At 38.1% G+C, this 25,768-nt stretch overlaps 1 protein-coding gene and 1 long non-coding RNA gene across 2 annotated transcripts in view; one reads left to right on the forward strand and one right to left on the reverse strand.

Annotated features, from left to right (window-relative positions):
* The window catches only part of LOC139593497 (cysteine-rich venom protein kaouthin-2-like), a 35,204-nt gene extending 30,912 nt beyond the window's left edge, over positions 1-4,292 (reverse strand). Inside the window, exons 1-2 of the mRNA XM_071434470.1 lie at positions 4,130-4,292; positions 1,076-1,137 (exon numbers count right to left, since the gene is read on the reverse strand). Of these exons, the coding sequence (XP_071290571.1) occupies positions 1,076-1,135 (60 nt within the window). The 5' untranslated portion in view covers positions 1,136-1,137; positions 4,130-4,292. The remainder of the gene's footprint in view (positions 1-1,075; positions 1,138-4,129) is intronic.
* Positions 1,039-2,672, forward strand: LOC139593552 (uncharacterized). The gene is made up of 3 exons (XR_011680346.1): positions 1,039-1,145; positions 1,864-2,035; positions 2,400-2,672. It is a non-coding gene; the product is annotated as an uncharacterized lncRNA (long non-coding RNA).
* Positions 4,293-25,768: the final 21,476 nt, after the last annotated feature.

Consider the following 25,768-nt stretch of genomic DNA (forward strand, 5'->3'; position numbering starts at 1 on the left):
CTATGTTGTATTTCCCAACCCTCTGTGGAGGACTGAGATATCCTGGAATGCCTTTGTGCCTGTAGACTCACATTTAGGCAACAGAACCAGACTTATTTACCAATATTATAATGTCCTAATGATGTTCTGTGGAAAGAGGATCTACAAATCATCAGAATGTATGAATTGTTTTTATGATGTGTTTCTCTTCTGTCTAGTTTTAAACTTTCCTATCAATGTTTTTCTATTGAAGAAATCTGTTTAATCACAGGATCATCTCAGGCCTCTTTGGTATTTCATCAGGATGTCCCACTGAACAGAAAATGTTTATACCTTTCATGCCATAGATTTTCTTCCAATTCTGTCATAACTGATACAATTTTTCATGCTTTTCATATGCTCTCTAATTAAAAAATAGCCATGTGAAGAACTCAGCCTCCTCTTTACATCAATTCTCAACTAGTCTGGACTGCAACATTGAGAGCAGAAATTGAATAATTAGGGGGAAATGCAGTCAAGCCATCAGTCATGTGATGCAGAAGTAGCAAACTACAGATTTCAGACTAAGTTTGGGTTGGGAGGAACCACTCTGTGAGTGCATTCAGGGTGTTAATTTAGCTGTTTGAGGGAAATCAGGGATATGGGCTGAGTGGACGGGACTGTGAGCAAAGAAAGAGGCAATACCTCAGGACCTGTAGGATGAGAAAGGAAGAGAGGTAAGTAAATTATTTCTATAAACATGTGTGGAATTAATGAGAAAAGTAATCAATCATTAGGAGGTCCAGATTATTGGATTTGTGTGTGGAAACCTCTGGAAAATACAGTTATCCCTGAGCCAACTTACAAGTACATATTTAGATAGGTTTTTTGTGCAAGTGTAAAACCAGAAAACTGCTTTGAAATGAAGCAGACTTCGAGGATAAATGCTTTCCAGATCCTCTATCTATTACTTAAGAATAAATGCTTTCCAGATCCTAAACATCTCATCAGACTCTTTCTGCATATGTTTGGTGTGCATAGGAAAAACCATTTTCAGTTGCTCTACAAGTGCCTCAGGGCCCATCCAAATTTTACAAAGAAGAGATATGTGTTCTACCTGTCCAGTGGATGGAGGCAGCACATCTGTGAGACACAGGAACACTGCTGGCAGAATCATCTCTGAAAAGGTGAGAATGAGGAATTAATTGTCTTTTTACAGAGCTTTCATTTCTCTGAATACAAAATACGTCTTTCTTCTGTGTGTTTGCTGGCTTTTGCTCAAAATCCTTCCTTCCTTCCTTCCTTCCTTCCTTCCTTCCTTCCTTCCTTCCTTCCTTCCTTCCTTCCTTCCTTCCTTCCTTCCTTCCTTCCTTCCTTCCTTCCCATCCATTTTAAACTAAAATAATAAAATTAATTCTCCCTCTTTTCTTCCAAATGTCTATGAATTAGCTGCTTTTTACATCTCATACTTCCTGCTGTAACCCTGAAGGAATATGCTCACAGGTATTCACAGGTAATTTTGCTGCCCTTCTGGCAGGAAGCCTATGGCTCATTTTCAAGCTGCAGAATGGAATGGGATGCTGCTCTTAGCCTGTTCCTGTGTCCAGGTGAATCTGAAAATTCCCCTGTTCCCCTTTGCCTGCTCTGACTGGAGTGCTTTGGTTGAGAGGGGAATTAGACACTGAGTCCATCTGATCTCTGCTGTTGGGTGTAGGAGTCCTTGATGACCAGCACTATGAAATCTTGCATGTGAGCTGGGGCAGACTGGGAAAGACCTGATTCAGGAAGATATTTTTTGGTTTTATTTGTTTTAAAACAAGTCTTGATTATATTACAAATAATAAGAAATGACAACAGAAATTAGAGCCTTCACTAACGTTGTGAATCTTGGTATTTCCTATGCAGGGCCAGGAGTAGGACTTTGATGATCCTTGTGCATCCCATCCAACTCAGGTTATTCTACCAATATCTGATTCTAATTGAAGAAGCATCCACCAGACTCTGGACTCCAAGACTCCACTTGCCTGGGAGGCTCAAACACCACTCCAGTGACCAAGGAGGTCACTGCAAAGTTCAGGTATCTGCAATCAGTCACACAAGTTACATTTAGCTGGTTTCTGCTCACCTACCTCTGGCAGGGAAGCAGGTGACTAGAGTGGAATTTACTTGTTCTGGCAATTTTCCCAACCTCCCACTCTGAGGGAATTTATGGGCATGTTACCACAGAGGTATATTATTAGCTTACCTTGTTTGGTTTTGAGGGGCTGCTGATTTTAGTTTTAAATTATTCTTAGGGAGAGGCCAGTAGGGTTTGCTGATCCTTTCATATTCAGCAAAGCCCCTTTGCCTGGAGGCAACCAGTTTATATAAGACACAGGGTGCTCTGGAGGACGCTGGTACTCGTGGAGAACACGTGGTTAAGAAAAAATATCCTTTTCCAGGTGTTACAGCAAGGCTCCAGTTCTGCACCAGGCTCTCACCTTGCTCTGGGGGTGACCTACATGCCCAGCCTCAGGCAGGGATGCTGCTCCAGCTCTGCTAAACAACAAAACCCATGGACCCTGACTATGGGCAGCTGGAGCTCAGAGGCCAAAAAACTGGGAAGACTGGTCACATCTGTCCAATTAAAATCTCACAGCCTTCAAAATAGGGTGGCTTATTCCAAGCACTTGTATTTGAGGGAAGATCCAATTGATCCAGGGGAAAACATATGGATGATTAACAGAGTAAGTAATTGATGTCCTTTTCTTAGTATTGTTTTATGTCCCTTACTTAAAATTTTAACATCATCTGTGTCTCCTTGAAGTGCTTTAGAATCACAGAATGTTTTTCTTATTAACTTCTCTAACTCATATTTCTCAGAGCCATTACAAAACTTTGCACTTTGTCTGACTTAGGTGTTTAGCAACAAAAGGTTATGCTCCCAATATCATGAAAAAATATGCTTTTCACTTAATTTCTAACTAGAAAGTAAATAGAATTTGGGCTATTTTTAGCTGTACTCAAGTTACAAGCAAAAATATGTCTTTTGAGTGCAAAAATATGATGAAATGCAAGTGGAAGGCAACTCTTTTTGCACATAAAACACGTATTAAAGGAAAAAAATCTTCACTGACATTATGAAGCTTTCTAGTTTGCAAACCAAGCTGAAGAAGCTGACTTAGAGACATGGGAAAAATATTCATTCACTGTAATATTTTCTATGAATTAACTTACAATTAAATGTAATTGGTAATTTAATACATGATACGAGTTTCAAAATGCCATTGGAATGCTTTTTAAGACCCAGTGGGTTTCCCACTCCAAGATATTAACATACTTTTGGCAATCCCACTGATTTCAACCAAATGCTTACAGTTTATGAGATGTAAATTTAATTGCTCTGCATTAATTTCTAGGCACCGGTCCTAAAATCAGTCTCTCTCTCCCCCTCCCCTGCTCCCCCTCAATCAAACATAAATCAGGACATGTGCCAGGTCTTACTGACTTTCCTGCAAATCCATCTGTATACCAGGATCTGCCACTGAAAGATGGTGCTTTAGCATCCCTAGTTTGTATGAGTTTGGCAAACTCATGAGAATATGTTTTTCCAGTCTCTCTTTCTAAAATAAAAAATAAAAAGGTGTATCCTAAATTATTCATTTAATTGGATAACCATTAACAAAAAAATCCCAATTATTTTTTATTATCCTTGAAAAAGACCTGAAATAAAGTTTCTGTCATTGCAATTGTACAGCATTATTGCACAAAGGCTACTTAGCAGCCACTTTGCAGAACAGGAGTCAATTAAACAAGGTGGTAATTTTCCCACTTTGAAAATAGGTGGTGATAGAAACATGAACCTATAGACCTTACTAAACTGAATGTCTATCCCATTCAATGTATTTTACAGTCTCTCTGTCCCTTTCTCTACATACAAATAATTTACTAAGATGCTGCTTTCTTGGTACAGGTGGCTTTTCTGGTATTTTTGATTGTCCATCCATTTTCTCTACCTTTTTGTTTTAGCTTGTGTTACACTATTGCCTATATAATCCTTATTTTTCACTGAATAAAATCCTCTTCTGTGACTGTCCTAAATTTTTCAAGAAGTCTTCTGATGACAGGTTGTATTTTGATACAGGAAAAAAAATCACAATAATTTAAGCCAATGAATCAAGGCGAATCCTACCTTTTGTTTCCACGAAGATCAGAAGTTTCTTCTGTCCTTTTTCAGGTAGTTGTGGAATTGGCTGGAATTCTTCACAGGAGAGTGATTTATAGCTCTCCTGTTTCCTGATAGGACAAGGTGATTCAACGTCACAGGTATTACAAAATTCACGTAGTGACCAGATAGAACAACGGCATATTTTTCAAGCTTAAATTAATCCAAAAAGGAGATTGTTTGTTTGTTTTCCATTTTAATTTCCTCTTACTTTTTGTACTGGAATAGATGGAATACTCTGAAATGATTTTTAGATGTGTTACATCTTAAATTTGAAATTTGCAGTCAATGGGGAGGCCAGGTACAAAGCTCTCTGCTAATGATTGACACATCCAGTTGTAGTAACATTTGATCTTGATCTCCAGCAAAGCAAATAACCTCACCTAGCTACTGAGTTGTTTATTATTATTATTATTATTATTATTATTATTATTATTATTATTATTATTTAACAATGCCTCCAAACTGACATTGTTGTAACCAAGATGGAATCTTGACCATTGATTTTTCCATGGGAGTTTAAAAAGCCTTGAGCCAAGTTCTTGTTCATGCTGTGGTTTCTTTACATTGGTCCTATAGTGTAAAAGCCAAAAAAGAAGACAAGGATGTTTCTGTAATTTATCTATTTAATCAATATTAGATAAAGATTGAAAGATTACTGTGTGCACTAACATTAAAACCTGTATTTGTTTTGGCATTTCCGGGTACATGGGGTGAGATGGGATGGATGGGAACACTGCCATATCAGAAGGGATTTTGTGTGTGCACTGACTGCTTCTGTCCATGTTCAGTCTCCAGTAATTGCTGACCAGAGCAGCTGCCCTTGTCTGCTTTTATATCAAATGTTGGTGTTTTTCTATTTAAATTCAGATCTCCCTTCTTCCTAGTTACTCAGCTCCTCCCTGAGAACTCAGGTTGTGCCTTCAGAACAGGCTTTTGCTTTTGCACACCTGGGAAAGAGCACCTTGGCTCTGCCAGATGAGATGACTGTGGGGTTGTTGATGATTTTTAATTATGTGGAGAGTAACACACTGTCAGCAAGTTTGGGGTTGACACCAAACTGCAGGGAGCAGTCCACATGCTGGATAAAAATGCTGTCATTCAGATGAACCTCAAAAAGCTGGACCTGTGATTTGACAGAAAAGATCTGAAAGCAAACAATTGAGAGACACCAATTGTTGAGGGAACAGCTCTACAAAAATAAATTAGGGGTTGGACTTGATCATAGAATGGTTTGAGTTGAAAGGGACCTTAGAGCTCATTTGCTTCCAAGCCTCCGACCATGGGCAGGGATGATCTGAGAGGTCTTTTCCAATGTAAATGATTCTATGAGAAGTTGCACAAGAGTCATCATGAACAATGAACTGCACTGGATTAGCCACTCCATAGTGCACTAACTGAAAATAGTGATTAAACCCAATTTTGAGCAATTCTGAAATGGTGTTGGGACTGCTGGGGCCAGTTTTAGAGTCTCCAGTACAAGAAAGGCTTTAGCAGAGTAAGCCCAGCAAAGGGCTACTGTGTTGGAAGGGGAAAAGGCAGAGATTGACTCTTCTACAACACAGACTTGAGATTGAACATGGTGTTGGACCAGATGAGCTTCAGAGATCCTGTGCAACCAAAACTGTTCTAGGGTTGTGTGATTTTTATGGTGCTTACACTGGAGGGGAACAAAGTGAGACTTGTCTTATTTTATTTGTCGACAGATACAGCAGTTCAACACATTACAGTGGCAACCTCTAATTGCTGTATGAGAAAACATAATCATTAGAACCATTGCTAATGAAAAGCTCTATGCATGTGATCACTGAGCAATGGATCACAAGGTAAAGATTGTATCCTATTATGTTTGTCAGTCATCCCTCTGCCTAATATACACTGAGACCTTGTGAATCAGCTCCCCACTCAAGTGTAAGAGCTGCCTAAAAACCCAAGAGAATGATTCACAACAACAGCCTATCCCCCAACAACATTTCTGTGAATATTCTGTCATGACACCTCATAAGTTGTTCCCATAGTTTATTTTCATAGAATCACAGAACATCTCAGGTTGAAAGGGTCCTCTAAAGATCATTTCTGCAGCCTGTTGAGGTCCCTCTGAACAGCAGCTCCACCACCTGCTGTAGGAGCCCCTCCTTTCAGGTTTGCATCACCTGCAAACTGGCTGATTACGTAAACCTCACTTCTCTAGCAAATCCCATTAAGTATAAATCAGGCATTTATAGTGACTCTTTTTGCCTGACATTGCTAATAAGAATACAATTCCTTGTCTTTAAATTTTCATGCCAGCTCCAACTCATTAGTCATAAGCTACTGTTTCCATTTTTCAGGTATGAAGAGCCCCTCTTTGTCTCCTGACATTCACCTTTCATCCAGTTTTCAGATTTTGACCATGACTCCTTCAGCACCTGGGGATGAATTTAACCTGTTAATTGGTATATTTTCAACATCTTTAGTTTTGTTATGGCAGAGGGATCAATAAACATTTGCAGTTCCTTCTGTATTTTCTTAGTTTTGATGCCTACAAAATATTTCAGTGAGTAAGCTAGATCTAGTCTGTGGATATTGTCTTATATATAGATCAAACCTATTTTGTTTTTATTTTCTCCATTTACTATCCCTATTTATCTATACCCCTCTTTTCTTTTTATCCAGCCAATCAATATCTAGGAGAAAAAGCATCTGCTCCTTCTTATTTCTACAGCATTTTATAGAGTTCCCAGAGCAGGGTCCCTGAGCCTATCACAGCAAGAACAAAAAGCACTAATAAACTATATAAAGAATTTACATTCCTCTATCTTTAGATATCCAAATGATACATATCTAACACAATATAGGTGTCCAGATTCTCTCAATATTCAATAGACAGAGACACTTTTCTGTTTTCCTGTCTTAGACACCCATCTTAGTAACTTCTGAAAGCAGTGTTCTGTTCTTGTTGGCCACACAGTGACCCTGACTTAGAATAAATGTCACAAAAGCCTCTGAAACTCCACTCTGCCAATTTATTTTTGTATGTGGGAGGCAATATCCAGATATCTAAATGGTCCTGGTATTTTCTGCTTTGTGGTTGAAGAGAGAGAATTAGAGGTAGAAGAAATTAGCTTTTTTTCCAGTGGATGAAAAAATAATTTTTATCATAGATTAGGATTAAGCTAAACAAAATAAATCAATCCAAAAATTATTTTTAAGTCTTTAAAGTGGTGGGTAACCTCCAGGTTAATTTTAGAGACCAACCTTGGGTGACATCCCTGTTCACTGAATAAAGCAGAGACCTGAATTAAAGATGTCAAAACATTAGAGGTACTTACCTTCAAAACAGCATTCTTCCTTTCCTGTTCTTCAGTCCTAAATGGGTGGAGTTTTCTCATTTTCTGTCCACCACAAACTGAAAACCCAGATGCTCAGCTGGAGTTCCATTCCTGTTACACAAATGGAATGGTCAATAAATTTATTGCTCTTAAAGACCTTCTTGGCAGGTTTCCCACTGGAATTTGAGATATAATCAGCCGCATTCTTTTCTCATATTCCATATGATAAGAATTTTCTCAATTATTAGAGCATATCATTTTTTTATTAGCCTGAACAAAAGTGTGGCTTTTTCCTGTGTATCATCTGCATTTATCTCGGGGAGGTAATTCAGTGCAGCCTCAGATTACATGGCTTGATAATTATTTTGAGTCCATTACGGAGATTCCAAACTATATTAATAATCCTTAAAGAAACCTAATGCCTCAGCTTTTATTTCTATCTCAGTTTTGTGTTTCCCAGGGTTTTAATTCTCCAAGGAAACTGATGGAAACACTGAAAACTTTGGAAAACAGCAGCCTGAAGGCTCCGCTGTGTATCTCTAGGAATAGACAGATTGCAAAGTCAATCACTGAGGTTTGGTACTTCCATCCTAAAAATTACACTGGTTCTTCCAAGAGTCAATGGTTCTTTCATCCCTAACTTCAACTGAGGGCACAGATCTCAGGCTCTTCTGTAGCTCTTCCCAGAGCCAGTAACTCTAAGCCAGCAGGACTCTGAATAAGATTAATTTTTTTGTATTTTCAGATTTCTGCCATAGCAAATGTATTTAGCAACAGTGCATTTATTTAGAAGGATTCTTTTTCAAAGATCGACTCGACCAGGCAATCACAAGGGAAATGCAGCTAAAAATGTAATTAAATTTGCATAATTTATCTGAAAGAAGTGTCTCTGTGTTTAGGGTGAGATGTTGTTTGCCACTATCTTAGCAGTATAGCAAGGCTGTGTGACATCCTTATACCATACCACACTTTTCTATAATGTCTCCTTTAGATCTTTGGTGCAGTTAATTCCCAGCATGCCTGCTGTTACCAATTCTGATTTTGAAATGTCAAGAAGAAAATGTTAGATGTCAGGGAAGGGAAGGTTTATGATAAGGTTTTTGAGCCTGGAAAAAAAAAAAGAATAGAAGCATTCTGTGGATTTTTATAAATGTATAAATGTCTGGTATATATTTCATACCCTTTTTTGAGCATGGATCATTGAAGTACGCCCCTGGAAAAGTTCCAAAATTCTGTTTCATCATTGATTGCTGCACTGAACTAGTGGAGTCCTTGTTTCTCTTCTTTCCAATGTGATTTTTCAGGTCTTTAGCCTGACCAATTCCTGAGGTCGTCTAAAACAAGAGTCCTTACAGGAGCAGCAGTGTCTCGTGTTTAAGAGTAGTGATGTACATTATAAAGAAAACAAAATTAGATTTTAAAAAATTACTCTGATAAGGTGTCTAAGTGGCAGAAAACTTTGTTGCCAAGTTATATTTCTGTTTTTCTTTATCCCTGTGTGTGTTTATTTAACTGTTCTTGACTTGGAGAAGAAAATGCATTGGGCAAGGAGAATTTTGTTTACAGTGCAAATCTGGTTTTCCCCAGTACTTGTAGTTCTCCAGGCACTGAACACATTTAGGTCCTCCTTAATGGCAGTGCAGAATTACACCTTGTGGCTTGTCACAGGAAGGAAAACTCCCCAAACCTTTTTGATCTGCCTCCCACAAAAAGGCCTTGTCTTAACACCATGCACAGGAAATGTTCATGCACAAATTTTCCTCTGTTGGAGAGCTTAATAATTATTTCTATGAATAATGTACTTCCAGTTTTATTGAGAAACTCCACAATATTTGGGACTAATTCCCTTTTCTTCCAAGTTTGAAATCATATCCTGCTATCAAGTACCTGGACATAATCCCAAATGGCTTTGAAGTAATATTGTCATGCTAAATCCTATGCATGTAAAGATAACAAAAAATAAACCTTCTTGGTCAGGGATTCTATGTTAACAGACACACAAAGTGCAATAAACTTTATCAACCTACAGATCTAAAGAACTTCTGTGTCAAAATTAAACTATGATTACAGTGTAAAGAAGAAATAGAAAAATTCTACCGAACTGTGCATTTTGATTTTTTAAGAGGTATTTGCAATCTATACTTTATGTCTGTGGTCATATCCTACATTGATAGCTTCTATAGTCACATCTCTGTTGAATCCACTTAAAATCAAATTTTACCAGGAAAGATGGCAAGACATTCTGAAGAAAAGAATATTGCAAAAACCATCAGGACCACTTTATAAAGGTCATTTAGGCACCTGAAATGGATTTAATTAAAATAACCATGGGTATCTACATTTAAGGAAGACTCCTTTCACAGACTTTGAAAATTAACAGGTATTTTTGAAACATGTTTCATTTGATCCCAAAGTCAACGTATAAAAAAATTCATGTGTTTTCCTAGAAGTACCTATAATCATAATGTTATGTTTATTGAATGGCCTTATTAAAGTCTCATATATTTTTAATTCTGTCTTTTTTTTTAATTATTTGTATTTAACTTATTAATGAAAAGGATACTAAAAGCTCACCTTATTGGGCTAAATGTGTAGCAGAAGTTGAGAAAATTTTGGTGAAGGAAGGGAATAACTCATGAACATCCCTGGAGAATTCATCTTTTCTTCTATTCATCTTTTCTTCTATTCAGAAAGAAATTCTGCAGCTCCTCCCTGGTTTGTGTGGTTTCTCAGGCTGGGGAAAGACACACTTTTAAATTCTATGATGACTTTTAAAGACAGACTGAGAAAAGTTAGAATTCAGTCAGAGTCCGAGCAAGGGAGAGAGAATACTAAATGCTAAATTGTGGAAGAGAAAGCAAACTCTATTATTACATGAAGGTTGAATTTATGGAGATGAACTGGGGCTTCTTGGTGCTCATCACAAAGAAAACTAAGAAGGAACAAAGAGGTGGAGAGAAGTGAGGAAGTTCAGTACTGTCAGGAGGAAACTGATTATTATCTCTCTGTCAAGACCCCACAGAATTCCAAAAATTTCAGTGGTAAAGACATTTCTGGACATATTTGATAAGAATCAATGGATGTGCCCACCCAAGTAATCTCAGAAAAGGGGAAGTAATGTTAATTACAGGATGAGATGGAAGGAAATAAGAGGAGAAGAGTTGGTTGTCACATCTGTGACTGATGGAACTCTGATAAGGTGTCACAGTCACAGATGGAACTCAATTTCTGCACACAAAGCCAGGATTTCCTTTCACCTTTCCTTGAAAAAAATGTCATTATGGGGAACTGCATGATGCAGATCTCAACCTATATGCTGAAGATGCACCAGAAGGGTCTGAGCATCCTCTCTGGATATGTCCTCAGCATTAAGTGTAGAGAACACTGAATAAACTTGGATTATTTGCAAGAATCATAGAATCACAGAATTGACGTGATGGAAGTTGGAAAAGACCTCTCAGGTCAACAACCAGCACTGCCAAGGCTGTCACTGAACCGTGTCCCTCAGTGCCACATCTGCACATCTCCTAAATTCCTCTGGGTCTGGTGACCCCACAGCTTCTCAGGGCAGCCTGTTCCAATGCCTGACCACCCTTCCAATGCAGAAGTTTTTCCTAATAACCAATCCCAACCTCTCCTGGCACAATTTGAAGCCATGTGCTGTTGTCCTGTTGCTGGTTACTTGGGAGGAGAAGCCGACCCCCTCGTGGCTGGAAAAGAAGGAACAAATGTCTCCATTCATGGAGCCATGTGCTCCCTCTGCCTGGGAATGAGGGTATCTTGGATTGCACACCAGACTGCACTGCTCTGTGCCATCACTGGCTGACACTCCTCTGTGCTATTTGGGTGACAACTTGCAAGGTGGGGGTCTCCAAATGCTCAGGGAAGTTGGAAGTGCAGGCGCAAGAGAGGATTTTGTTGCTGAAACATGGACGTCTGTTGCCAGTTTTGCTGTAGCATATTTGAGACATATGCACGGTACTAACAGGTATTACACAGCACTTATGGGAGACTCCCCTTCTGGAGTGTCAGATGGAGGCAAGGTAGGACATTCTGCAGTACTTAAAATAACCCTAAATGTCTACATGGAGGTAAGTGAATCACATTCCCATTATTTCATGTGTGGTAAGACAAATTGCCTGGCCTCAGCTATGCTTCCAGCTCTGGGGATTTACCAGGCATTGTCTGCCAATTGCTCCCTTTTTCTCTGTGAGTATATTCAGGAGTTAGTTGTTCTGGTGTTTTTGCCTGCCTTCCTCTTTTTTTGGGGGTACATGATACTAAACACCAAAGTTTGGGCAGCTGAGTTTAGCCCACTGTTTGATTCAGTCAGTTTCCTTCAAATTCAATTTCATTTGTCTCCACTTCAGTGCCTGGCACTGTAAAATATTGTGCCTCAACATTAGCTACTGGTTCAGAAAGTTTGAGTTTCCCATTGATGTTTTGCAATATCTGACAGCCCTGGGTGGCTGTCTCAGACTTGACAGGACATCTCAGAGAGCCAAGAATAACCCTCAGGGAGAGGAATGGACACTCAGCTGTCTAAATGGCAGCCATTTAGTCCACTTTAGGGCTCAATGAAGATGAAATTCAGACACTTCTATCAAATTTATGTTTGACATGTTTTTTCTCAATCTTAAAAAAGGATGAGCCACCCACTGCAGGTGCCTTAAACTCTGCAGTGGCAGGGAGTGAGCCGATGGCAGCACTCAAATTCACACACCTAATTGTAAATGTCTACACTTGAGGAACATGTCCTGACTCCTGTAATTCCTAGCAGTAAAATTCAGTTTTCTACAGGTATCCAGAGATATTAGGAATAGCTTTGAATATTAGACATACTCATGTGGGCCATGTTTTTTGTTTAGATTTATAAATTACATTGAAAAGGTCCTGCAGCACAGAGGACCAAAAATATCTCTCTCAGAGTCAAAAAGAAACGAAGGAGTTTGTGTCACTTGTATAGTCCAGCCCAGATGGTCTATTTGGTGAGATTTTTGACAAAGAAAGCTTTTCAGGATCTGATCTCAGACTGGATCAACCTGGGATGTTTCCTTTGGTTTCCCTGAGTATTGCATTGTGTTTGCAGGGTGCTGCAGGAGAAGACAACATTCTTTTTGTTATTGAACAGGGCCCAGAGAGGATATTTCACTTGGAGAACAAACTAAAAAGTGATCTAGAATGATCCTGATTAATCAGGGAAGTTGGAGCAGGTGACCCATTGTGCCCCTTTCCAACCTCACCCATTGTGTCTGTGATTCTGTGAAAACCATAAAATATGCCTTCTTTGTTTGCAAGATCTCAGACTTATATAGAAGCACTCTCTCTCTAGGGGTTTTTGGGGGGGTTTGGTGTGTTCTGTTGTTTTTTTCCATGCTTGGACATGAGCAGTAGCCAGTGATGGCTGTTTCTCTCTCTATGTGTGTGTGTGTGTGTGTTTGTGAGCCCAATGCCATATTTGAAGTCTTTCACCTCATGCTTGTCTGACAGCTGACCAAGTACTGAAAGTGTCTGTCACAGACAGATTTTCAGTGCAGTTCACAGCTCACATAACAGAGGGAGAGGGGAGGGGAAAGACAGTTCACAAAATGTATGAGGAAACGTGTCGGGAAGATGCAGGATCTCTGTGCAGACAGAGTGTCTTTTGTCTCTCAGGCAGAATGACTCCCTGGCTCAAAGCCCACCGTGAAGCAAATAACAGAGCACATTCACCATGCCCTAATGTTGCTACATAGCAGTATATTTGGGACTTGAATTATAGACAAAGGTGTGCTCTTTCACTGTTAATTTTTTGTGATATCGCTTGCTGTTGTCTCACCATTCAATAGGTTCTTTGTACTGACCAGACCTGCACATGCAGCCCAAAATTACCTTACTCAAATAAGTTACAGTTGCACTGAAAATTGTTTCTTCATGTTAATTTTCCCTCCATTTAGAAAAGAACATGGGTTTATTACTGATCAGAGTTATGCAAAACAGATGGTATTTTTCTTTTTTATATCAAAGGATAACATAACCATATTTATGGTATGAATGGTGAGATAATTTTTCAACGAAGTTTTCTTATTTTAAAGCCTGGTGTCTGGTCTAAGATAATCATATAGATGTCCTGTAGTGACTAAACTGAAAAAGACATCATTAGAGCAGGATTTAACCCACTTGGACAACTAAAGACCAGACCTACTGCTTTTGGAAATGCTTGCACTGCTACATTGATGGCAGAGCTCTAGGACACAAATGTCTGTTTTAAAAATCGCTGAAGTAAAAGACCATAAAAGACCATTTCTTTTGAACTCTCAACATTTTGACTTTCAAATGAAATTTTTTTCCTGCTACTTAGGTTTGGAGAGGTTTTGTTTGTTTGTAGTTTGTTTTTGTTAAACCCAGATGAAACTCCTGTTTATAAAAATTTTTCCTGAGTAATTAGTTAAAACTTTGAACAAGGTTATGAAAGAATCTGTAAACAGAGAAACAAAGAAAAATCACAGTCATATTAAATAGTTGTGTCAACAATTTTTATAGTTATTTACAGGTGGAATGAAACATTTTTCACCATTTTTCTAATCTAATCCAATCTAATGGTACTGTTTGTACCATTTCCATGCCAGTCCTGCCAGCACTGATAAATGCCCTCTTTTCTTCTGAGGTTCTTGACACTTTCTGCACATAATTATTTGCACAACCTTGTGTCATTCAGCTGCAATGTAACAGTGAATTATTTTAGGAAGCAGTGGGTCTGCTCAGAAATACTTCATAGTTTCAGTAAGATAAATCTCCATGAGATTTCATATGTCAAGGGGAGCTCACTTGGTTTTACAACTATTCCAGATGACTGATTTCTTAAATACCCAGCAAAATCTCAGGAATTGCCATTGATTCTGCATTGATTACCACAATACCTCTGACTCTTGCAGGTGTACAGGAAAAAATACACAAGGGAATGGTAAATTGAGGTGGGACAAAGAGATGTGAGGAAAAAAAAGGTCCCATCTCATGGTTTATGTATTGTGTGAAGCTTATGAGGAAGGAAAATGAGATCTTCATCAGCATTAATATTGTGGAAGAGAGTAATTCCCTACACTGATAAGGGAAAGGTTCAGTAGCAGCAGAAACACATTGGTCATATATTGGTCATGTATTGGTTTTCCTGAGGAAACTAGAGCACCATGGCAATCACAGGGGGATTGATATGAAGGATTTGGGTTATTCTGCCTTTTTTCCATCCCTCTCTTTCCTCCAGATATCTTGGGGAGAGATTGATTCACTTGATTCTCTTGCAGTCTAGAGATGTTCACAGAGGATGAGATCTTCTGCTTTTGTTTGTTGTTTTATTTTTTTAAAAACTTTATCTGCTTGAATAATTCCTGCATTTCTTTTCAACATTTTCTACTTTTCATTTTTCTGACTTTCTTACTGCCAGTGTGAAACAGCTTTAGTTACCCAGGATAACCTATTTGGCAGTGCCTGTTGGGGGCACACATATGGTCCATGATGGAAACCTCAGGTTTACGTTCTTGAAAATTTCCATACTCTGTTAACTTTTCAAGCTGTCCCCACCTCTCTTCTATGTAAATGCATGTCCTAAATCTTGTCATTTCCAGATCAATGGAGCAACTGTCTTAGTGAAAATCCTCTTCTGCCAGTTGTTAAAGAGTGCAGCTGACTTAAAACAGAGAAGCTGATTTTCTGAGGACTGCTCAAATCATAATGTTAAATATTCCTTGCTGAGTGGGTTCACATTGACTATGACTGTAGGCAATTAATATGAATTTCCCAAATGACAGCCATTTTCTCTTGGTAGTTTCTTCTTTTGTTGTTGTTGTTGTTGTTGTTTGTTTTTGTCTCAGGAACAATTTCACTTGGGCAGACTAAGACAGGTTGCTCTTGTGAATCTGCTGCAATGCTTCCAGGTATTCATAACAATGTTTGCATTGCTAAGTGCTGTGAGGGGAAAGTATCAAAGTTAAGGGATTATGCTCTGCTGAAGCTGATTAAACAGTTCCTCCAGTTTGAAGAATTATGACAAATGAAAACCTCTTACACACAAACCTGAGTTATCCAGGTTGTCTGTTAATGAAACAGATGTCAGTTTGCTTAAATACCAGGCTTCCTTTTTTTTTTTTTTTTCTTGTTCTTCAAGTCTTTGAATTTCTGCCTGAGCAAAAGTTAGGAGTGTGCTCCTTTGCAACATTTGTCTATATGGTACAAAAATTCCTTAATTTGATTCCAGAATTAAAAAAGATGATATTTTATATATATTTAAAGAATTTTTTTGAGAAATTGGATCACATTTCTTTGCTCTGGTTTTCATCAGATGAAAATGATGACTCCATTGAAATGCAAATATACAGTAGTTCAGCAGAGGGTAGAATTGATCTGACCCAACTTAATCTCACATTAAATGTCCAATTTAACAGGTTCTGTAGGCTCCCCATGGAGTAGATGAAGAGAGATGGACAACTGCAAGAGGGCTCCACATCACTGCAGGTGTCTGAAAAGTAGGATAAAATGTTCTCTGCAGTAGATTCTTTTGATCCAGGGAAAATGAAAAGGCTACACTGGATCATCTCCAGAAATCTCCAGTTAGGCAAGATACCTTGAATTTTTTTAGGTGTTCAGAAACCTGGAAAACAAGACATTGCAGATTCTCTGATAATTCAATGGTGATTAAAAGCTGGAAGCAACTTTGTAACAGTAGCATCTTTTTGAGTTCTCTCAAGTGGCGTCAAGGCAAATAACACTGAGGAAAAAAAAAAGATTATGAGGGTCTATCTATATCAGTAAGGAATTAGATTGGCAAGGAGATTTGAAGGGGATATATTTCTAGCTAATAGGCAGCAAAACTAAATTGCAAAGAAAGGCCAGCTGGAGGATTATAATGTAGCCATAGTGTAACTGTAGAGTAAAGCAGCCATAATTTTTATAGATTTGGAAATAGTTTTTAATACAGATAATTTGCATTGTACCACAAGAACTCACCTCCTGTATGCCAATTGCATAGCACTCTTAAAGCAAGTGTTTTTCTATTTGTGATGCACTTACAGGAACCAGTACAGTGTTTTCAGACACGTGTGGTTTTACTTCACAGAGTTCTGTTCTGACAAGATAATTGGCAAAATATCTGCACCTGCTCCACTGAAACTGGCCCATTTGACTCTGCTTTTGTAGCAGTTTGGCCCTACTTTTGTACCAGGGGTGTAACCCCACAGGAGTGATCACATTTGGGCAGTGGGAAGCCATTGCATTCCCTGACATAAAATTTACCCCTTACCACTTTTATTCCCTAAAGAGATAAAAACTCACATATTTTCTGCATTGAAAAGGCCATAACAGTACATCCCATCTCTTTTGACATATCTGCACTGAATATGAAGACATTTGGTAATACAAACACTTGTTTTTTAAAGCAAACAGGAAGACAAATCCCCTTCCCTGGACCTGTAATGGATTCACCAGCTCAACACTGCTAAAGTCACATCAAATATCCGCACAAATTCCTTTCAACTCTTCACTTATTGCCTAGCCCATTGTTGCAAATGTGAGAACAGTTTCTGCAGGGGGTTCTTTTGGGGCAAGGAGTGTAAGCATAGTTCATTATTTACCCTTTGAAATTTTGAATTCATGTAAAATGGAACAAAACCTTTTCTTCATATCTGTTCCAAAGAAGATAAGGAATCTTTTCTCTGGTACAGCAGCTGTATCCCAAAGAGAGAGACTAATATCCAGTACTTATCTAATTTACAGACAGCTGAATTCTAACTTCCATAAAGTGTTGGGACTGGAAGAGAAATTATGATCTCACTCATTTCCATGCCTTATCTGTTGTAGGGAGAGCTTAACTATAGCATAATTCACCAAGTACTGAAACAAAGTGTAGGTATTAATAGTACTTAGTAGCACACAGCTGTTGCAAAGTCAAAAAGGTTTGGCACAGCAAAAGGTTTCTTCTCCCAATGCAGGATAATTTTTGTAGTTCAAACAATATCTGGGATTGATTTCTCACTACTGTCCTGGATGTTATTGGTCCATTAAACATGAAGGTTTGAGTTTCACCAAACCAGTCCTGGATTGAAGAAGATCATGAGGTGTGCTCACTTGCAACTAAGGGTTTTTAGCCACATAAAAAATACAGATGATACATATTATGAGAGTTTTCTCACTTTTGTCAAGGAAAATTTCTGAAATCGTTGAGACCCCTCCAGAATTGAAGAGCATAGCATACAAGTGAGACAGAGCAAATGTTTCAAAGTACCATTTTGGACACATCTCAATAATTCTTCTCAGCATTAGGCTGATGGGTCTTGCATGCCTATATGTACCTTACACACTTTTACTCTGCTCAAGCACCGTAAGTAATCCAGAATTCTTGTATTTTTGGAAATAATGTCTTTATACTTCTGCTCTTCTTTTCCCTACATGCAAAAGAAGGTCAAGAATCTGAGATAAGTTAGGGATGAAAACAAACAAACAAACAAACAAACAAACATATTTGTATTGTATTGCATATTTAAAACTACAAGATAAAGTGCACTTCTCTGCTTAAGCTTGAACATTCTTTGCAGAAGCATCATTTCATACATCAAGAAAATAAGGGGTAACAAATGCTATTAATTCAAACAATAAAAGAACCCACTGAAGGGATTTTGTCTCATTTGGTAGCTTTACCTAAAATTGAATATAAAAGCTGCTATTTTTGATAGCTGCTGAGAACTGAGTCTAAATCCCTAGAACCTGTCGCATTTCTTAGCCCAGATATGTGGACAGACCTTGTCTGCAGAACAAGTGCTTACAGTTTCTTATATTCCTCATGGAAACTGCATTTCTTGGGATCTATTAAACTGGCCACATAATCAGGTTTCTCACTAAGGAATTAGATCCCCAAACACAGATATCTAATCTTTGAAAAGAAAATGTTCTCAGTCACTTAGTGTACCAAATGCCTCATGAGATATAATGATAAACTTTTACCTTTAGCTAGCTGATTGAATTTTTAGTTAATATATACTGACCTAAAGCCACATTCCTCGGTTCCTTGTCAAACTGGTTGTTGTTTTTAATTCAGTACTATTTGGGGAACTGCTTACTGAATAAAGAAAACTTCCACAGAAGCACAAATTTCCAGCATTATTGGCTAATTAAGGCTTTGTCTACGCTGGCAGCTGGGGACTTTAGGCAATCTCATGCCCATATGCACTAACCATTTTACATTGTAAATCTCTTGGCTGGGTCTTAAGTGACAGTCTTGCCTGATGCTGCAAAAAATGTTGGCACGAGGCTGATCTGACCCCTTCATACCATGTGCTTTGAAATTATCTGGGCACACAATCTGTAAGCACTATAAATCGATCTGCTGCAGTCCCACAAGTCCTTGTCTGACTTCTTGCAGTTCCTGCATATCCTTTCTTTTCCTTTTGTCACCCATCAGCACAGACAATCTCAGAAAAAAACCCCAGAAAATTCACAATAAGCTGCTAAAAAAGCTCATTTTCACATGTTACAAAGGAAACTGATTCACCTAAACATTCAGTCAAGTAATATGAAGCAGCAGATCCATGGTTTATAATCCTTGGGAATGTGGGGGAAGCAGTCAGGTTCACTGTAGATAATGCAAAATTGGCCATAAATATCAGGTAAGATTTCCCTTGTGCATCTTGAGGACAGTGCTTCAAGGCAGCTCCTGGCAGAGGCAAAACATTTAACAGGATAAAATAAAATTTACCTTAGAAACTTGTTTTATGCACAGATTTTTCCAAGGCTTTTTGCAAGGATCTTGCTTTTGTTAAATGAGCACCTAAGAGCAAATTGAGCCTTGTGTGCATGCGCAATACATATTGAAGAAAAATATTTTCAGGCTAATAGTCTTGAAAACTCAAGGAATGATGAAATTCTTCCGACCACTCAGAAAGCAGATTGGTTTTATTGAGTCCAAAGCAAGGTGGTTTTTTTTTTTTGTTTTTGTTTTTTTTTTTGTTTGTTTTTTTTTTGTTTGTTTTTTTTTGGTTTTTTTTTTTTTTGCCACTCAATATTTTGTTCAGTGGCTAACAGTGGTTTCGGTCCTTCATTTCTGCAGTTCCTCTCCATTATTTTTCTCTCCAGATTTTCTGCATTTTTCATCATCATCACTACTATTTATTCTTCTAATGAAAAGGATCAATGATGATTTATAACCTCTGTCTTCTTCACCTTTTTCAGCTCTATAACATCATGCATACATATATAGTATAGCCAGCCTAAATCCTGCTTAAATTTGTGTTATATCTTAGATTTTTTTTTTCAGGAAGTCTTCCTTTTCCTAGGAAGAAATAGAGGTGCTCACACTGGAGGAGAGAACTGTGAGAGAACTGTGTCCTTACAGGAGTGTCTGAATTTCCAACTGGAAAAGGAGAGCAGGTGGGATAATGAGAGTGGATCTTCCCTGCAGAGTCTTCAGTGTGAGCAACCTTAAAGGTGGCCTGGTTAGAAAGGGAAAATTATTGAGCAGAAGAAAATTTCTGCTGGAAAATACTGGCAGAGATATTCCCAGCCAGCCTGGCAGCTGTGAGCCTGGGAACTAAATTTTCATACTACAAACATCCCTGGCAACTGCATCTGGGCTCCTTCAAGTACAGCTGGGGTTCCCAGAACCCAGAGACATCCTGAGATAGCATCAATAAGCACGAGAAATTGTAACAGCCACTTATCAGCTGAAAATGTGGAAACAGCCTGGGGACATGATCATGGTCTGAAAAATCAAAATTATCATCATCTATTGGCTAGTTCGGTGAAAAATTGAAATTAAAAAAAATCCATTGGCTCCTTGTAGTGGTGATGTCCTTTGCCTTCTTATGTCTCTATGTTATAAAAAGGACTTAATTTTTATCCAAATTGGAGCCTCTGTTTCTGAGAACTTTTTGTTCTCTATACATTTCCTTTCCTTTCCTTTCCTTTCCTTTCCTTTCCTTTCCTTTCCTTTCCTTTCCTTTCCTTTCCTTTCCTTTCCTTTCCTTTCCTTTCCTTTCCTTTCCTTTCCTTTCCTTTCCTTTCCTTTCCTTTCCTTTCCTTTCCTTTCCTTTCCTTTCCTTTCCTTCCCTTGGATTCTCAACAGGGATAACTCGTGAATTCCAGACTCCATGAGACTCAATACATTGTCATATTGATCCCTCTTTGGTTCCCCTTTTAAGATCAATTTTAGAAATTGTTTTATAATTCAACAGGTGTTATAATAGTATAAATATGAATACAAGGGAAATGAGCAGCCATGTAGTTTGGGGGTCTGGAAGATGCAGAATCTTAGAACAGTTGGGGCTGGAGAGGACCTCTGGAGGTCCCATTTCCACCCTCCCTGCTCAAGCAGAACTATCCAAAGCCAGTTTCCCAGATGTTCAGATGGACTTTGGATATCAGCAGGTCATGGTTCCTGCTGCCAGCCTGGGAGAGATGTTTCCCAGCAATATTTGAAATTTTCCATGTCTCTGCTTCAAGTGTTTCTCATGGCCATATGTTGGGCTGCCTCAAAAGTTGTCTGAGGACGAGTTTTAGCTGTCTGATAGGTATCTCAAATTTGAATTTTATACCTGTGTGATGTAGAAGAGATCCAGAAACTGGCTAGATGAACACAGGTGATATACTCATCTCTGAAAAGGAAAAAAAAAATTGAATTCCCTGAAGTGTTGCAAGTTGCATCACCTGGAGAGCTTCCATAAAACCCTCTGACAAAGGCATATAATTAATGCATCAAAGAGTGCAATTTTATTGAATAACTAATAAAAAACATATACAAATGCAGGAAGGGATTAATTATCTAAATCTTGGAAATAATTTTTGACTGTGGATGTTCATTCTGAAATGCGCCAGTGAAATGTTACAGTTGGCTTTTTGGGCAGCCAGCAGCGTGGTGGAAATCTCCTGTTCTTCCTTCAAGATGAACAGGGCCATGGAGAGAAGATGACAATGTTTGGACCCCAGCCATATCAAATAAATCTTCTGATATTTCATATTTTTTATATTTTTTATATAGTCCAGCCTTTGATGTAAATTAATATCAAATTCTAATCCTAAATTGATAGATATGGCTTTTCCAACACAGTATATGATAACATGTAGTTTACCCCATAACCAGGGCAAATGTGTCCTATTGCTTAATGGTCCATTCTTAGAGATGATACCAGACATGGGTATTTATAAGCCATAAAATCTCTGACAATATTGCAGAAAACTACTGAATACTTACAGTATTACTCCAGTGATATTGGCTACTGAAACCATTAATTTCTTTTAGTTGGCACTGAATGCACCAAATGATGATAATACAATATGTGACCTCTCCAATGCTTATAAATATTATAGATGCTTCTGCAGAAGTTTCAACACTGTGTCAAAATATTTACTTACTTATTGTGGAATTGGGCTTATAATGAGCTGAAGGATCCTGCCTCATTCATCCAAAATAATTGAAGAGATAATTGAGTGAAAGCAATTTCTCCCAGCCACCTGCATGAGGAGCATTTGTTGAAATTGCCTTTTCTCTGTAACCAATTATCATGTTGGTTACTGACAGTATCACATTGAACTTCATTAACCAGCAGCTCCTGGATCCTGCAAAACTGAACGTGCTTAATTATAATCCCAGTCTACTGTGCTTATTATAGCAAATGCATCCTAACTCTAAAAATTAGATTTATCAATTGCAGCTTTAATGCTGAATGAAGCGATAACACAACTAGATTTTTGTAGCTTGTGTTTGGCATGGAGCTTGTGTGGCTGGGCAGGGAAACACTATATTGACAACTGAAGGGTGTTTTTGTCACCTTTGTAATATTTCTTAAAACTGAGAGTGATATTGCTAGGTGACAACTTTGTCTTGCAGCACTTTCACTACTAAACAACAATTTTGGGAGCCGTGGAGCTGAAGCAGTGGATGGGATTTAGCTGGCACGTAAAGACACCTATATGTCATTTTAGAATAGAATAATAGAATAGTTTGCGTTGGAAGAAACCTTTAAAGGTCATCTAGACCACCACTTGTGCCATGGGCAGGGACAGCTTCCATTAGATCAGGCTGCTCCAAGCCCCATCCAACCTGGCCTCGAACCCTTCCAGGGAAGGGGCAGCCCCAGCTTCTCTGGGCACCCTGTGCCAACCTTACCCATTCTGCAGTTCTGTGATTTATCTGTGTAAATACTGCAGACTTCATCAAAAACAGTGACATCATCACAAATAAAAGGAGTGGGATAAAATCACTTGAATTGGAGCAGAACACAGCAACAGAGCTCACAAAGTATTATTATTATCTGTAAATACAGATGCCTGCCTCATAGTCGCTTGATTTCTCTTAGAAGTGAATCAGAAAAAAGTGTCATGAGCTGATTCTTACTGGAGATTTTAGTATTTCCTGAAGGATAAAATGAACTGAAATCTAGAAATACCAATTTCTTCTTTTGACCACAATAGGAAGACTAGTAGGCTTCCAAAGGGATTTTCACTTTGTTGTTTTCCAGAACTGCAGGAGCTGCACCTTCAGCTTTTACTTCCATGGGCTACTGTGCAAGCAAATTACTTGAAGAGTAGCATATAAGTAGAGAGCAATTATTCTCTTGTGCTTCCCTCTGAATCACATAGCAAAAGGACAGAAGTTTAAAGAACAAGCTGTTCTTTTTTTCTATAAGAGAAATTTCTTTGTACATCAGCCTGCTAACTATAAATTAAATATAGTCATCAGTATGTCTGTGTGTGTGTATATATACTCAAGTATATACACATACATGGAATTTACAGTTTCCTCTTTACTGACATTTTAAAGGGGAGTTTTTGTCCTTTTAATCTCAAATCTTTTAGCTCAAACATTACTTTTCTTATAAAATGTAACCACAAAAGTTTACAACCCTCACTCCCCACAAAAAAAAAAAAAAAAAAAAAAAAAAAACCAACCAAAAAAAACCCCAACAAACCCACAAACTCCTCAAATCATATTTTCAAGATAATTTTTGCCAGGGACTTACTTTCTTTCCAGATTTACCATCATTCTTCATTGCCTTAACATGGAGAATAGCTCCTGCCCAAACCTGCCTTTTTTTTGGAACTGGGGTGCAATCACTGCAACGACACACATAGCAAAAGGCCATTCACCCTCATGGCAAGAAACTTTTAATGTGGGAAATTTTTAGATGAACAAGCACCATGACTCTTGATTTAATTTAATTTTTTTTTAAATTTTATTTTTAATTCTGCTGCTAGGAAGAAAGAAAAAAACAAATTAAACCCCCACTAAATTGATATATTTCAGAACTACCAGTGCCACTCCTTATAAAAAAACCCAAGAAAACATAATTTAAAAGGAGATACCATCGTCTGTGTCAGCAACGTGGTGCTCCTAGGACATAGGAACAAGTGTGAGGTAGGAGCAGTGACTAAATCACTGAGGTGGAAAAGGAATATCAGATATCCTGGCTGACGTCTTGCTTGTTTGGATGAATGTTTTCTGGAGGTATTGACACAAAGAAAGAATTCTGGAGTCATATAATCCAACCTCCTACTCATTGTGGAATTGGGCAGGAATTTTCTCAATGAGAAAAGTTAGTGTCTGACCCAACTCTTGGAGTTCTTGACTCTAATAAGGCTTTAAAAAAAACTTTAATAACGAGTTATTTTGTTTAAAAATTGATTTATTTAGTAAGATAGTATTATTTTTTTTCCTGTTTCTATATACACAGAAATAATCATCCACATATTTGATATCTGAAGATCCTCAAGATATTATGACATTATTTTATGTAGGAAATGAAATATGGTTGAGATCAGTGTTTGATAACCAGAACAATAATGTCAGGGGCTAAACTAGATGAGTTTTAAAGGTTCCTTTTCTACCCAAACTATCCTGTTGTTCTATGTTCAAAACTAACAGCTTTTACTACCTGGATAGGTGTGTTCAAACCTTCAAGGTAATGACAAAAATGCCAAAACTTTTGTTATCCTGGTCATTGAATTTAGCTCACCTCAGTATTGACCATGCTTTTAACTTTGACCAGTCAATGACTTTGAGCAGGAAAACATAAATTTTGTCTATTTTTAAGTACCAACTTCGTTTTGACAAAGTCAGTGCAAGGAAAATGGAGTCTTTTCTTGCTTAATCACACAAGAAAACTGCTTGGATAAACCTCTCCAGCTGCAGACTTATATGATTTTTTTTTTCTTATGAGGAATTTCTTCACTGAAAGAGTGGTTAGGGATTGGAACAGGCTGCCCAGGGAAGTGGTGGAGTCACCATTCCTGGGAGTGTTCAGAAAATGAGCAGATGTGATATGGTTCGTGGTGATACTCAGTCCAAGGTTGGACTTCATGATCTTGGAGGTTTTTTCCAGCCTGAATTATTCTGTGATCCTCTTCTATAATTAGAACTAGATGTTTTAAGGGGTTGGTCCATTATAACATCTTGGTCCACAGATAAAAATCTCATTTGTGTTTTAAACAAAGCCAGTGGGTGTTGGCACACACTTTGTTTAACTGAGAAAGTATTTTGCATATATAAATTGGAACTTACAAAAAATCAGTGGTTATATTTAAAAAAAAATCTGTTTTCTAACTCCTCTAGTTAACCCTAAAGTAATTTCAGAGCTGTAGATGTCTCTGCTTTGTAACAATAAAATTCCCCAGAGGCTGGTATACCATAAAACAAACAAGCAGATAAATGTCCATTTCATAGAATCACAGGAGAGTTAGTGTTGGAATTCCTGACTAGGTTCAGGTCTGACTCACACACATGCCATTCCTTTGCCCTGTCATTTAATGAAGCAGACTTCCTCATCATCCTCTGAATGTGCTTTATGTGTAACACAGAGACTACTCCACAGGGAATCCTGGGTGCTATTTTAATGAAATAAAGTGTAATTAATGTAATAAATATCAGCAACAGAAGCTCCTGGATGCTGCTGGCAATGTTCCACTTCCCCATGGTGCTTCAGTGACTAAAATACATTGAAAAAAAAAGTGTAGGGAAAGGGCTGTGTTTCTCTTCCTCCTAAATGGAAGGTCAAATGTTTGATGTTTTCAACCCCAGCACAAACAACTTCTGCTTTTGACTCCTGATTTCATTTTCATCCTGGTATCCCTATAAAAACTTGTCCCTTTGTTGCTTGCTCAGTGCCCAGCTGAAGTGAAAGGGATTCAGTATTGCAGTGAGGATGAATAAATTAACATTAGCAAGGTGCTCAGCAGAGTGGGTGGATGTTAGGAAAGAGAGGGAAATATGGATCATTGACCAGGGCTTCCCATTTAATTGTAAATTTTGGTTAATCTGTAACAACCTTCTCCTTTCTGGAAG

Source organism: Agelaius tricolor, unplaced genomic scaffold, assembly GCF_023055355.1.
Source record: "Agelaius tricolor isolate 1412-34295 unplaced genomic scaffold, bAgeTri1.0.p SCAF_1, whole genome shotgun sequence".
Classification (NCBI taxonomy): Eukaryota; Metazoa; Chordata; class Aves; order Passeriformes; family Icteridae; genus Agelaius; species Agelaius tricolor.